This window comes from Acomys minous, assembly GCF_964271855.1.
Source record: "Acomys minous genome assembly, chromosome: 5".
In the NCBI taxonomy this organism is placed as follows: Eukaryota; Metazoa; Chordata; class Mammalia; order Rodentia; family Muridae; genus Acomys; species Acomys minous.
In genome coordinates this window covers 94,271,560-94,284,707 of record NC_140494.1, presented here as the reverse complement: position 1 = coordinate 94,284,707, position 13,148 = coordinate 94,271,560, and the positions used below count along the sequence as shown (strand labels likewise).

Here is a 13,148-nt window from a genome sequence, read left to right as displayed (position 1 = left end):
TTGATCGAGGTCCTGGTCCAGCTTCCATGTAAAACTCTTATAGACTAAGCCTCAAGGGGCTTCTGAAAAGCCTATCTCAGGGAAGGGACAGGAAAGCGCAGGAACTCTGTCCTGCTCCAGGCTGCTCTGTCACTTCTGCAGGCAGAGAAATGCAGACTCTATGACATCGGAGCCCTGCAGTCTTTCTTCCAGGTTTCAGCTTTGCGTCATCAAGGAAATCGGAGCATAGCTCAATGTCTGAAAAGCAAGAGAACCGGTAACCGGCCCAAAGCTGCTCGGCCTGCCCATACAGCTGGGCACTAGCCCAGCCGGTAGCTCGTGCCTTTTATTAGAATACAGTTGCAAAAAACAATAGCCACAAAACCAGGAGAGAAACAGGCGACTTTCTTCCTTGCTCCTTCACCTTCTTCACCTTGACTGTAGCGACACGGCCAGAGCTTTCTATGCAGGAGACAGGCTGCTCCCGGTTCGTCTTCTCCACATCAACCCTACCTCTGGTATCAGGAAACTATTCTCCAGGTCAGGGATGCATTCAAGGCTGTGTGGTGCCCGTGTGATCAGGCACCAAGACACTGCACTCGATTTTGGAGCAAGGCTCTAGAAGACCCACAGTCCTCTGCGATGGGACTGAGAGAAGAGAGGCTGTGCAAAACTGTCTTAGTCTGTTTTCTATAGCTATAACTAAAATCCAGGACTGGGTGATTTATAAACAAAAGAGGTTTACTTTGCTCGTGGTGCTGGAGCATGCCATCAGCATCTGCTGGGATCCGGTGGAACCTTCCGGCTGGTGGGGATTTTGCAGTTATGAGGTGGTGTGGGCATCCTAAGCCAGTTAACTTGAGTCTCTCTTCCTCTACCGATGACATCACGAACTTAATCGCAAGGGCTTCACCCTCACCAACCATGTACTCCAGACTTTGTAACCCTTGCCTCCAAATACGATTAACGTATGTAGGCTTTGATGATTTTCAGGCCAAGTTTCAGCATGTGTTTTCAAGGAGACAAAGAAGCAGTATTCCAGTATTCCTTACAATGGGTACCACCACCTGTAGAAGTCAGGCAGAACGACAGTAATCATTTCTTCTGCTGAGTCTCAGTAGCCCTCCCTAGGGCAGCTCACATGAGCTTGACGTACCTGTGGTACCTGGTTCTGCTCTCTTGCCTCAGCATTGCCTTTCATCATCACCTCCTGTAGCACTCAGGGTTCTTAATGCTTCTTGGTATTAGGCCTGGCAGAACAGGGGAAATAGTTTCAAAGTTCTTTACTACAGCCAATGAACAATCTACCTTCATCCTTTCCTGTCCCAGAGCACCATGGGGGTCCACCTTATGCCACCTCCACTTTTGCTATCTGAGGAGATGGTTCCCAGATGGTCCGATGGGAGGATGTAAGCCAGTGGTTCTCGACCTGTGGGTCTTGACCTCTTTGGAGACAGAAAGATCCTGCACAGGGGTCACCTAAGACCATTGGAAAACACAGATATTTACATGATGGTTCAGAACCGTAGGAAGATTACAGTTATGAAGTAGCAACAAAAAAAATAATTTTATAACCACAACATGAGGAACTGTATTAAAGGCTGGCAGCATTAGGAAGGCTGAGAACCACTGATTTAAGTGCAACGGCGCCTTTTCAATCCCGTTGTCTCTGCTGTCCTCTAGAAAAAGCCGATTTCTACATGGTCAGATGCAATGAGTTGAAACAGCAGGGGCTGAGGAGATAGTCAATGCCTGTGTTGCTGTGCAAGCGTGAGGACCCAAGTTCAGTTCCCCGAGGCCCATATGAAAACTGGTGAGGAAACCTGTGTCTATAGCCCTAACTCTGGAGATGCAGAGACAAGAGGATTCCCCAAGCTCACTAGCCAGCCAGTCTTGCCAAACTGCTGAGTTCCAGGCCAAACGATGTATGTGGAGGGGGGGAAGGGGGAGGGGGAGGGGGAGATGATCAAAATATAGTGCATGAAAAAATTTCAGTTAAAAAACTGAGAGTGGTCAAGAAAGGTACCTGACGTCAACCTCTGACCTCCACATATATGTGCATTAGAGAGAGAGAGAGAGAGAGAGAGAGAGAGAGAGAGAGACAGAGAGAGAGAGACAGAGAGAGAGAGACAGAGAGAGAGAGACAGAGAGAGACAGAGAGAAAGTAAAACTGTAGCATGAAGTACTCTCTCTTCCTGGGATGCAGACAAGTCTTTATGCCCCTTCCTGTGAATCTCCACATCAGCACTTTTTTCTTTTCAGCAGTATGATCATTCTCTGTGGGAGGAGAGTTTAGCTTTGATCTTTAGAAATGCCCTTTAAATGTGGTTACAGTCAAAAGGTAATGGTAAAAACTCAAAGTCACCAGGTAAAGGCACCCACCCACCCACCCACCCATGAGAGACCTGGAGAAGCACCTAATGTGAGGCTGTTAACAGAAGGCATGGCCTCTGGATCCTGTTGTGTGGCATGACCTGAGAGGCCTTGGAAATCCTGTCCTCTGAACCCACTTAGGTCCATCCTCTTAATTTACTCATTCCAATGAAATCCTTTCATGTGCGAGGAATCCCACTATCACTGGACTCTTACTGGACCACCTTTCTCTGGGTCATCCTCACCCACTGAGGATGCTCTTTTCCCAGTAGGTGGTATTTTGAGATGGGTGGGGGTGGGGTGGGGGGGTGGCAGTGGAGTGAGGTCTTTGTGTGTTGGAGCTTTGTGTGCTCTAGCACAATGCCATAGGCTGGCTATTCTAGTAAAAAGATCAAGCTCGTGGCTTCTGCAGATCGGAAGATGTAAGTCTAAAGGGCATTATCTGGAGAGGGCTTTTTGTGCTGTTGCCACGTGGTGGAAGGCAGAAAGGAGAAAAAGAAGAAAGAAGGAGATTGAAGGACAAAAAAGAAAGTGAGAAAGAGAAGCACTTGTGAGGAAGAGGGTATGACCTGGGTGCCCTCGTGACTAATCCACCTCCACACAGTGACAGTGAGCCATTCCTGAGGCCAGGAACTATTGGGCACACATTCAAACCACAGCAGAAGTGAGAGGCCTCAGAAGGGGATACAGTGAGCAAGCAGATGACTCAATGCACCCCAGGGGTCTCAAGACTCTAAGAAGGGTCTGGCTGTGTGTGTGTGTGTGCGTGCGCGTGTGCGTGTGTGTGTGTACAGCCTACGATTACAGAGGGCGAACTGGAAATGGCCCGGGATGTATGACTCCTGCAGACAGGCGACTGGAGTAAGAATCTGGAGAAGAGGAACCCCAGACAAGTCTTACGTCTCCTTAGGCCTTGGTTTCCTTTTCAGTACCATGGGGATCCAAGTCACATTTAAAGGGCCATAGTTACAAATGTCTTTTGGAAATGCCAAGTGATACCTATTCCAATTTTACTTTTGAAGACAGATCTTACTAAGAAAACTAGGCTGGATCCTCAAACTCTAGGTCCTTCTTACCTTAGCATCCCAAGTGTTGGGATGCAGGTGTGAGCCACCAGGCCTGGGCTAGTCTAAACCTTTCTAGTCTAAAACTGTGGTCCTTGTCTGATTGGTGTTTTGCTTTATGGTGTTGGAGAGGAACCTAGGGCTGCACTAGCCTTAGTGAGGGTTGTGCTTCGCAGCTACGGCTACAGCTGCTTTCTACCAGATGTTCGTTCTGCCCCTCCCCCGCGCCCCCCCCACCTTTGTCTAAGAGTAATTCTACAGTACAGTTGTCAGGGGAGTTTACCCCAACATTGATTTCCTTTCACTGTATGAAACCATAATGGTTATTTTCTGTGCCTCAGTTTCTCCATCTGGTCCATCATGGTGTTGATTCTTGCTGTGTCAAAAATTATAGTATAATGACAATCACTCCCTGTGTCCTATGAGTGTGGATTGTTTAACCACCAGTTAGCCATAGAACACTTCCGACTGCTATAACTACATTAAAAAAAATGAGTGCCAAAACCTAGCGGCCTGAGCCAACTTCAGTGCTCAGGAATTCCATCTACTATTTAACGATTTGATTTGTTGTCACGTAGAATATGGAGGTCAATTCTGAGCCAGTGGCTCGTGGCAGGTGGCAGGTGGTCTCCACTCCTTTACGTGTGGGTATGTGGTCCTCTCCATGCACATCTTCCTGAACATCGTTGGACTTCCTCATAGCATGGTGATGGTCCTCAAGGACTACCATGAAGTGGATGGAAGCCTTAGTGCTTCTTCTCCCCTAGCCTCTGAGGTCAAGCGAGTGTACTTCTATGACACTGAACTTGTTGAAGCAGCCAAGAAGTGTTCCTCCTGGCTTCAGGGGTGTCATGGTTAATCTTTGTTGTCATTTGGTTGACTTAGGGTCTCCATGGAAACATGTCTCTGGGCATGTCTGTGAGGATATTTGCAGAAAGGTTTAGCTGACGAAGGAAGATCTGACTTGACCATGAGAGGCACCACCATTCCACGGGCAGGGATCCTACTGTAGGCAGCAACCTGCACGATAATGTTTGTCATTCTTTGCATCCTGACCATGAATGCCGTGTGACCAGCCCCGCCTCATGTTTGTCTGCCACCGTGTCTTCTCCACCATGATGAATGGGATCCCTGTACACTCTGAGTCAAGATGAACCCTCCCCTCTTTAATTTGCTTCTTGTCGGGGTTTTGTGTGTGTGTGTGTGTGTGACAGAAATGAGAAAAGTTGCTAATAAGGAAGGAAAGAGAAATAAATAGCCTTTGGTTTTAATGGAGGAGACAAGACCGTAAATTTTGAGGTAGCCATATGGGGAAATAGCATTAAGGCTCAGCAGTACCAGTGATTGACAAGTGTTTCCCACTTTCTTCCTTATCCCACTTTAAATTATCTCCCTGTTCCCTTCCCCCTTTGGCCTCTAGGGAAAGGAAATAAGGAGTAAGGAGTGGAAACACGGCTAGCAACTAATGAGGGGAGGGGAGCAGAAGGCTTGCCCTAGAGCACAACACCATGGGCCCCCTCTTGGAACCTCCCTGTGCCCTGGAGAGTCCCACTCCAGGCTGATGTATCTCCCTATGCAGAACAGTTCCCAAAGCAAAGAATGTAGCAAGCTCTGCTTCTAACAGAGTCCTCAGCATTCTGCATGCCCTCTGGTTGACAAGAGAAGGAAATTCATGTCATTATGCAAAGAATGTAATAAAATGCCAAAGCTCCTGTGCTCCCCATGGTGACCCTGAGTAGTGGATATGCCAGAGATTAGCTTTGCAGAGCACTGGTCTGGGAGCAGCTCTGTGAACCCGTTGAACTGGGGTAGTAACCAATGGGGAACTTGGCATTCCTTTCCCCATCCCCTCCAGCAAAGATCCGCAGCCATTGAGATTGCCCTTACAAGATCCAGGGCAGGCCGAGGGGAAAGAAGAGGGATGGATCTTTGGGAAATCCCTGCCTCTTTGCTGCATGTCTTGTGACCGTCTCTCAGTTGGAAATGGAAACTCAGATTCATGGGGGTGAGAATGGGAAAAGCTTCTGGGATTTCTCCTCAACCAAGAGTACCGTGACTCTTGTTTCAATCCTGCTGCTCATAGGACGATGGGCAAGGAAACCTTCTTTCGGGTGTTCCTGAATAGAGTGTGGAGATCTCCAGGCACTCTGGAGATCTTTCTTCGTCTCTCTAGAGGCTTTTCCATGCCTGCCTTAATTAAACTGTATGGAGATGGACTTGTTGGTCTTCATCTCATGGCAATGCTTAGACCAGGAAGGATCTCCATTATTCAACTGACATGAAAAGCTACTAAACCCTAAGGCAAACAAAAGCTACAAGATGGATTTGTGAATGTAAAGGGAATAAATGTCTGTCTGAATGTACGTCTGCATGCCTGTCTGTCTGTCTGTATGTATGTACGTATGTATGTATGAACACTTGTATTTATGTGTCAACTTCCAAAATATGTGAATTTTTGTTAGTGGATCAGATGCCTGCATGGATTCTTCTGGTGTTTCCCGAGTTTGCGTTGTGTAAGCAGAGTCGATGCCAGCAGGTCCTAGCACTACTGCTTCCTTTACTTTTGCTATGAAGGCCACCCTCCTTGAGCCTTGTCTCTGCCACCTAGAGGCCTGAACTCAAGCTGGAGAGATGGAGAAGGCAGATCCTACAAGGGAACAGCATCCATCACTTGACAGGAAGATGGGAAATGCAGAATAGTGAAGCAGACACTGTCTAGCAGACCAGCATAATCTTGTTTCAGAATCTGACAATTATCACCAACCTGCTAGATCTTTACTCTTTCTTCCCAACGGCTCCTGAACACGCAAGACTTAGTGAGCATCCTGCAAAGGTCTGTGCCAGGGATTTATAGGCTGGGTCTTTCTTCTTCCAAGGCAAAGAGTTTCCCAAGGGCTCCTGGTCCTTTGCTCAAGAGAGCAGTGATGGGGTGGGAAGAGGACAAACCAGATGTTTACAACTCATCCCAAATGGCCACTTAGTTTCTTCACGCAGACTTTCTCTATAAGGGTTGCAAAGGACAGCATAAGGATGGTGGACTAGTGCTTGGAAAATGGCCGTCCATGATCCAGGAGTTATATAAGGTTTGGACTTAGCTACTTACAGCCCACACAGGTCGGCTGAGCTTTCCCTTACTCCTTAATCCATGCATCCCACAAACATCCGCTGAGTGTCTAACACTCTGGGCCCTGGACAGGATTCTGAGGCCGCCCCAGTAATAAGACAGACTGTGTTCCTGCTCTCGTGGCACTCCCATCCTATGGCCTGTCAGGTTGGAACAACTTAAATCATGCAAAGTTAGGTGAAAGTTGGTAAATAATAGTCAAACAGTTTCTCATTCGTGAGTCTCACTCATCAAATGATCTCTCATTATCTCTCTGACTCATTCGTTCAGAGACATCTACTTAGTTAGTACCTACTGGGTACCGGGTGCTATTCCAGGCATACAAGGGGAGACTTGAATTGGATAATGTCCTGTCACCTAAGGGTTTAAATGTAATAATCAGAACATAAATACGCTCATGATCCCGTAGGCAATGATGGTTCATGACTGTGGCATGAAGTGCCTGGAATACGGGGCGGCTGCAGCTATATAGGAGAGCTGTTTTCATACAGGAATCCTAGAAAGGAAACAGTTTCTTTCGCTTGAAACGGTCAGAGAGTGCTTCTCCAAATGGGCACATCATTGCCAGTACTGAAGGATACACTGAGGTTTTAGTCAAACTGTGGTTAAAGAAAAACCGAAGAGATCTTGAGGATATATGGGGACTTTCCTGGAACAGGCAACGGGGTCTCCAAGGGATGACTTATTCTGCACTGCCTGGTTCTCTGGAGCCAGCTGTCCACCTGAATGAAAATTTACAAAGAAACAGAACCAATAGGAGAGAGAGGTGGACGACAAGATTATAGATAGGCTAATTAGTAGGATTATCTCACATCATGATGGAGGCTTGGAACTTTCAAAATGCCCTGTCTGTAAGCTGTCGGACCAAGGAAGCCAGTGCTGTGGCTGAACAGAGAAGCCCAGGTGCTGCTGCTGCAGGCTCTGATGCTACTGCACCTCTGCTGCTACTGCAGGCCCTGATGCTCCTGCAGGCCCAAGCTATGAATTCCTAAGGCCACATCCTGGCCTCTGATGGGTAAGGGCAGAAAAAGGAAAGTCATCCCATATTAAAAAAAAAAAAAGACACCAAGCAAAATTGCCTTTCTCCATGAGCTATTGGTCTTTTGAGAAAATGCCCAGAGGAGAAGAAAGCATTGCTCAGGCTCCATCTGGTCCCTTCCTCACCATCTCCATCCCAAACAGTCTCAGGCCATCTCTTGGTACTGGCTTTAAATCTAAAGATGTAATGATTCCCTGCGTTGTAAGAACATTGAATAGACAATTAGGCAGTTTACTCAGATTATGTTGTTTTATTTTCATTTACAACCTGCCACGTTAGAACTTGTTGACATCCCCAAGCTACAGATGAGAAAACGGGGCTCCTACAGCATGCAGACAGTGCACAGGGAACTAAAGGAACAACGGACAGAATTTGTATTGGCACTTGGAGCCTCTCTGGCTCTAAAGGTTGTGCTTGGAGTTACAAAACCCACAAAAAGTCCCTTTCAAAGAGCCGATTGTCTAACTGGGAAAGCAAACCTTCTCGGAAGTGAAGCAGTGGGTGTCAGTAGTTCTGTGTCCAAGCAGAGAGCCTGGACTGAAATCCCACATCATCTGCCTTTTCTCTGTGCATGAACAAGTCACCTCACCTGAAAAAGGAAAATGAAGAGGTGAAAACAGCACACAGCTCTCATTATACTGCTGAGAGGACTGACCTACAGGTTTCCTGTAAACATAATTTCACAATTAGTAAGTGCTTTGCTAATTGTCTACTGTTTCTGCTTACTTCTTTCACTTAAGACCAAGTTTATTAGAAGTGATATGGAAAGTTTACCTTATCCGTGCTAGGTAAGGAAGGCAGTCTTCACCGGAACATACATGTCAGTCATTGGTGATACATATCTCTTGGCTCCCTGGACCAACAGAGGATTGTGGGAAGAAGTTTTCTGGACAAACTCAGGCTATCTGCCACTCCACTGGTTTAGCCCAGAGCTCAGCCTGCTAACTAAAGCAGTTCCTCTGAAAAAGAACTCTGGGGAAAAGGGACATCTCAGGGTACCAACGTGCTAGAACAATTAGCAACTTAGAGCGGGGACCACATGTCCCCTTCTGGGTTTACAGCTTGGGAGGTGAGGAACCAGTACATCCTGACTATGGCATGGAAAGTTTCTAAGAAACCAACTCCTGAGGCTGTTCTGGCCTTCCGTCTAGTGACCATTACTGGGATAATAAGAAATCTTATAACTGAACATTGCACAGGGGTAGGGAGCCTATTTTTAAGCAACATAGACCCGATGGGTATTTTCAAGTATAACCTATGTTTTCTGAATGAAATCATCAATGTCCCAAGATCATAGGAGAAGCAAATTCATTAGAAACCAGGAATGGCAGTGAATTCCGCCACTGATGTTCATTTTGTATTTGGTCTGCCATGCCAAAGCCAGACACTTACCAATATCTCATCACTGAAGGTGCATGGACACCAGCATGATGCTTATTCCTATAAAGAGTTTGGTAAATGTAATGGTTTTGAGTTTAAACATTAAAAGTTTTAATGTTCAAGTAAAGAGCTTTCTAGAGTGCACATTAAGTGGCAACATCTGTTCATGAGGCACAGCTGCAAGTGGACTGGAAATGCCCCCTGGCACAATGGCTCTCACCTACCTGCTGCAGCTGCACCTTGGTACCTACTCCCACATCTCATTACCCACCGTGGCTTCTGTCGGTCCCCAGAAGTGACATAAAGTTCTGCCACCATCGCCTAACACCAGTCCCCTTCCTTGCGCTCTCCACTCTCCTGTCTCCATCACTGATGCCGTTATCTCCAAAGCAGTTTGGAGAAGGTTCCTCCTCACTGTCACTGTCCATCCTGGAAGTGGAAGAGGAAGTGCACTGAACCACGCATGGTCTCAGGCTTGAATTACAAAGGGGTTCTATTTCCTTGCAGATGTGGCAAGAATGTTCACCCCAACTGTAATTTTTCACATGGGCCCTAAGTCAACTTGTTTGGCACCTCATCTCTCCCGAATGTTTTACTGTATTGCTGTTATCAACTTATCCTTACTAGGTTGATTTTCAGATTCAGTCCGAAAGTCTAACAACAAGACCCCTTTTTTCTTCATTCTCTCTTTTTCTATTCTCATTCATCTACAGAGTCTGTTCTCCACACTGTTTTGGGGAGAAAGCCCTTTGTCTATCAGTGATTGATTGTAAATAGAATCAATCTGCCTGCTGTGTGCGTGCATGCATGTGTACAAGCATATGTGAAGTCTGTGTGCCTGTCTCTGTGTGTGTGTGTGTGTCTTTCTGTGTGTGTCTGTATGTCTCCATCTGTGTGTGTGTGTGTGTGTGTGTGTCTGTGTCTGTGTCTGTGTCTGTGTCTGTGTCTGTGTATCTATGTATGTTAAAAGCTTCAGAAACTTAGAACATTTTCAGCAAGGTTTGCATTGAGTTTTAAAAAAAAGACCCCAGTGAAAGTGGCTAGAACTGTACTGAGGCTATAGTGAGACGTTACAAATGGTATGACAGATAGGGAAAGGCTGGGTAATTGAAAAATAAGTGAGAGAGCATAGGTTCTCCGCAGTAGAAATACTGCAAGTTCTTGGTGGAAGAACGGATGTGTTCACAGCCTTTAGAATGTAGACTCTAACCTGAGAATAGTTATTGGGGAGTGGTGTGAGAAAAAACTGATGTGTGCACATGTACTTGGCAGGGTACAATGGTCAGAAGTGTGGGGCATCTAGGGGTGAATCAAGGCACTCCCTGCGAGGTTGCCACTTGACCAAGTCACCTTTGATTGGAGCTGTGTTTTAAAGGAAACTTTTAATTCTAAAACAAGTTCTACCTGCACACCTCACTTCCTTGACAAGACCACCAAACCTTAGCTCCCCAATTTGTTCTTTGGTGCAAGCTCTTTGCTGGATGTCCTGATCGCATCACCTGCATGTCCCCTTGCACTCATAATCTGGCTTTTTCCTGCTTTTGACCTCCCTATCTTTATGGCAGTGATGATGGGGACTATCTGCCCTGCCCTTCCCCACAGCATGCCCAAGTCCACTTCCGCTTCCCAGATCTCCCTGACTCTGCCAGTCCATGGCTCTGCTGGAACTCTTAAAGCTGCCGAGTCATGGCCAGCAGCACAGTCTCCTCCCACAGAGAAACCTGCTTAGATGCCATCTCTTTCTGCAACAGACTAGGGGCTTGTTCTGCATTCTTAGGGTCAAAAGGAGACTGCCGACTCTTGGGTGGTAACCAGGTAATGTCGAAGATTCATGCCCAGTCCTTTGGAAGATTATATACTTCATATTTTTCACCTTGGAGTTATGTATTAGTTTCCCAGGTAAAAGTTGAAATTTGTTTAGGACATGAAACCAGAACAGAACCTTAACTGAAATAAAGAGTAGACCTAATAACCAAAAAAACACAGGCTCCCCAGAGCCATAGCCTCCCCCTGACATTACACAGGGACAGCAGGGGAAAGCAGAAGGGTCCCAGCAGGCTTTAGGTCTGTGCAAAGGACACCCAGACATACCAAGGGTTTTTGTATTAGAAAACACATTCTAGGCAGAGGTACGAGTTATATATTGAAAGTAGGCAAACCTCAGGATTGAAAAGGGTCTCATCATCTATTATTCTATTCTTAAGCAAAGGCAAGGTTGCCATAGCAACACACCACAGGCTGAATAGCTCAAACAACATAAATTTATTTGCTCAAAGTTCTGAAACCTGGAAATCCAAGGTCAGGGTGCCAGCAGGACTAGCTTCCTCTGAGGCTTCTTCTTCTTCTTGTTTGCAGATAAGCATTTTCCCTCCATCCCTTATGTGGTCAATCCTTGGCACACAGCTATCCTGGGGTCTTTGCATGTCAAATCTCTTACTCTAATGAGCCACTTAGGTTCAGAGTCCACCTTCATCTTCCCCTTGCAACTTAATCATATCCTTAAAGGCTGTATTCCCAAGGGGAGTCATAATCCAAGTTACAGGGAATTAGGGATTTGCCATATGCATGTGAGAGGGCGCAGAATCAAGCATAGAACAAGAAACCAAGGGAACCCTTGTTCGAACACTAATAGTCATCACCACTAGTATTTCCAGAGTATTGCTCTGTGTTTGACATTGTATCACTATTTCCCATATAGTATTCTATCTTTTCTTCACAATCGGATTGCATGTAATAGAGCATGCTGATGACAAGGCAGTTATAAATCTTCTGGAACTCGGTCAGCTTTCTTTTGTGCATCACTGGGCTCCGGCAAATTCCGTACTCCAGACTGTGGCCTTGGATCCATATGGCTAAATGTGATTTGGAGTTATGGGTGAATCTTACCCCCATGCTTTGACTGACACTCGGTCTCTGGAAAGAGTAAGGCTGCCTTTCTCAACCCATTACCAAAGTCTCACCTGAGTCAAGAGATGGGGCAGTGTGAATTGGAGGACTACAGGCTCTTACGGAGGCCATACACTGGCTGCTCTTTATATACTTCCTCTTGATGTACATGGCTGAACCTTCAACACTAACATCCGCACATCTGGAGGACATACTCGCAGCAGCTAGCCAGCCCCTGACACACAACTGTGCATTCTCGCCAAACCCTTGGACCAGAATTGCTCATTTAATTCACCTGGCAAATCAGCAAAGGAGCTATTCAAGCTTATCGATTAGGACACTGAAACTGCCCTAGCTGAAGTTATGTATTCCCTGCTCCCCCTTGTGTGGCTTTCTGGTGGCCCTCCGTGGCCTCGCTTGTGAAATAAAGGCTCACTTTCACCTCTCCTAGCAACTTGACTACGCCGCAGAACTAGTGAAACATGCTGCCGTTAAGGTCTGGAAGCCAGAACCAACATGACTGGCACCACCTATTCCACCACTGTGTTCAGCCTCCCTGGCTCCACTCTCCTTTGTGTGGCTCTTAGCCTGCACACTCAGCAAGGGCACCTGTTTCTAGCGTTCTTCCAATCCACTGCTCAGATTCCTTTGGTCCCACACAGGGATAAGCCTGGCCGACAATGAGAATCTATTACCGAGGACATCTATGACTTCATGAGCAGGCGGCCCTGTGCCGTGTGACATCTCAGAGCAGGGGTGCTGCTGGCCTGGGTGAGGGTTGACACTGTCTCTGTCTCTTCTCCCTTCTTGTAGGAGGCTCTGTCAGTGGTGAGTGACGACCAGTCCCTCTTTGACTCAGCATACGGAGCAGCAGCCCATCTCCCCAAGGCAGACATGACTGCTTCGGGGAGTCCCGACTACGGGCAGCCCCACAAAATCAACCCCTTGCCACCGCAGCAGGAGTGGATCAACCAGCCAGTGAGGGTCAACGTCAAGCGGGAGTATGACCACATGAATGGATCCAGGTGAGCCTGCCAGAGCTGTCCTTTATGTAGTAGGAGAAACCCGAGCACCGCTCCTTCCAGGGTCACCCTGTCAGACAGATCTGCACATCCGCAGATGACACTCTGGGGCTGACCTGCCCGGGGGGGGGGGGGGGGGGGCGGCGAGGGGTTGTCAGTTCCTAGTCAGCTGATGTGAGCAAGGTCTACAGACTTGAAGAGGAATATAATTTGGAAGCCCACCTGCCTCTCAGAGTCCAGGTGTAGGCCACAGAAGCAAAGCTAGGACCAGGCCCCAAGAC

General features: G+C 47.1%; 1 protein-coding gene across 1 annotated transcript in view; it reads left to right on the top strand.

Annotated features, from left to right (window-relative positions):
* The window catches only part of FLI1 (Fli-1 proto-oncogene, ETS transcription factor), a 119,096-nt gene that overhangs the window by 52,465 nt on the left and 53,483 nt on the right, over positions 1-13,148 (top strand). The window contains exon 2 of the mRNA XM_084781561.1: positions 12,659-12,870. Within this exon, the coding sequence (XP_084637687.1) occupies positions 12,659-12,870 (212 nt within the window). The remainder of the gene's footprint in view (positions 1-12,658; positions 12,871-13,148) is intronic.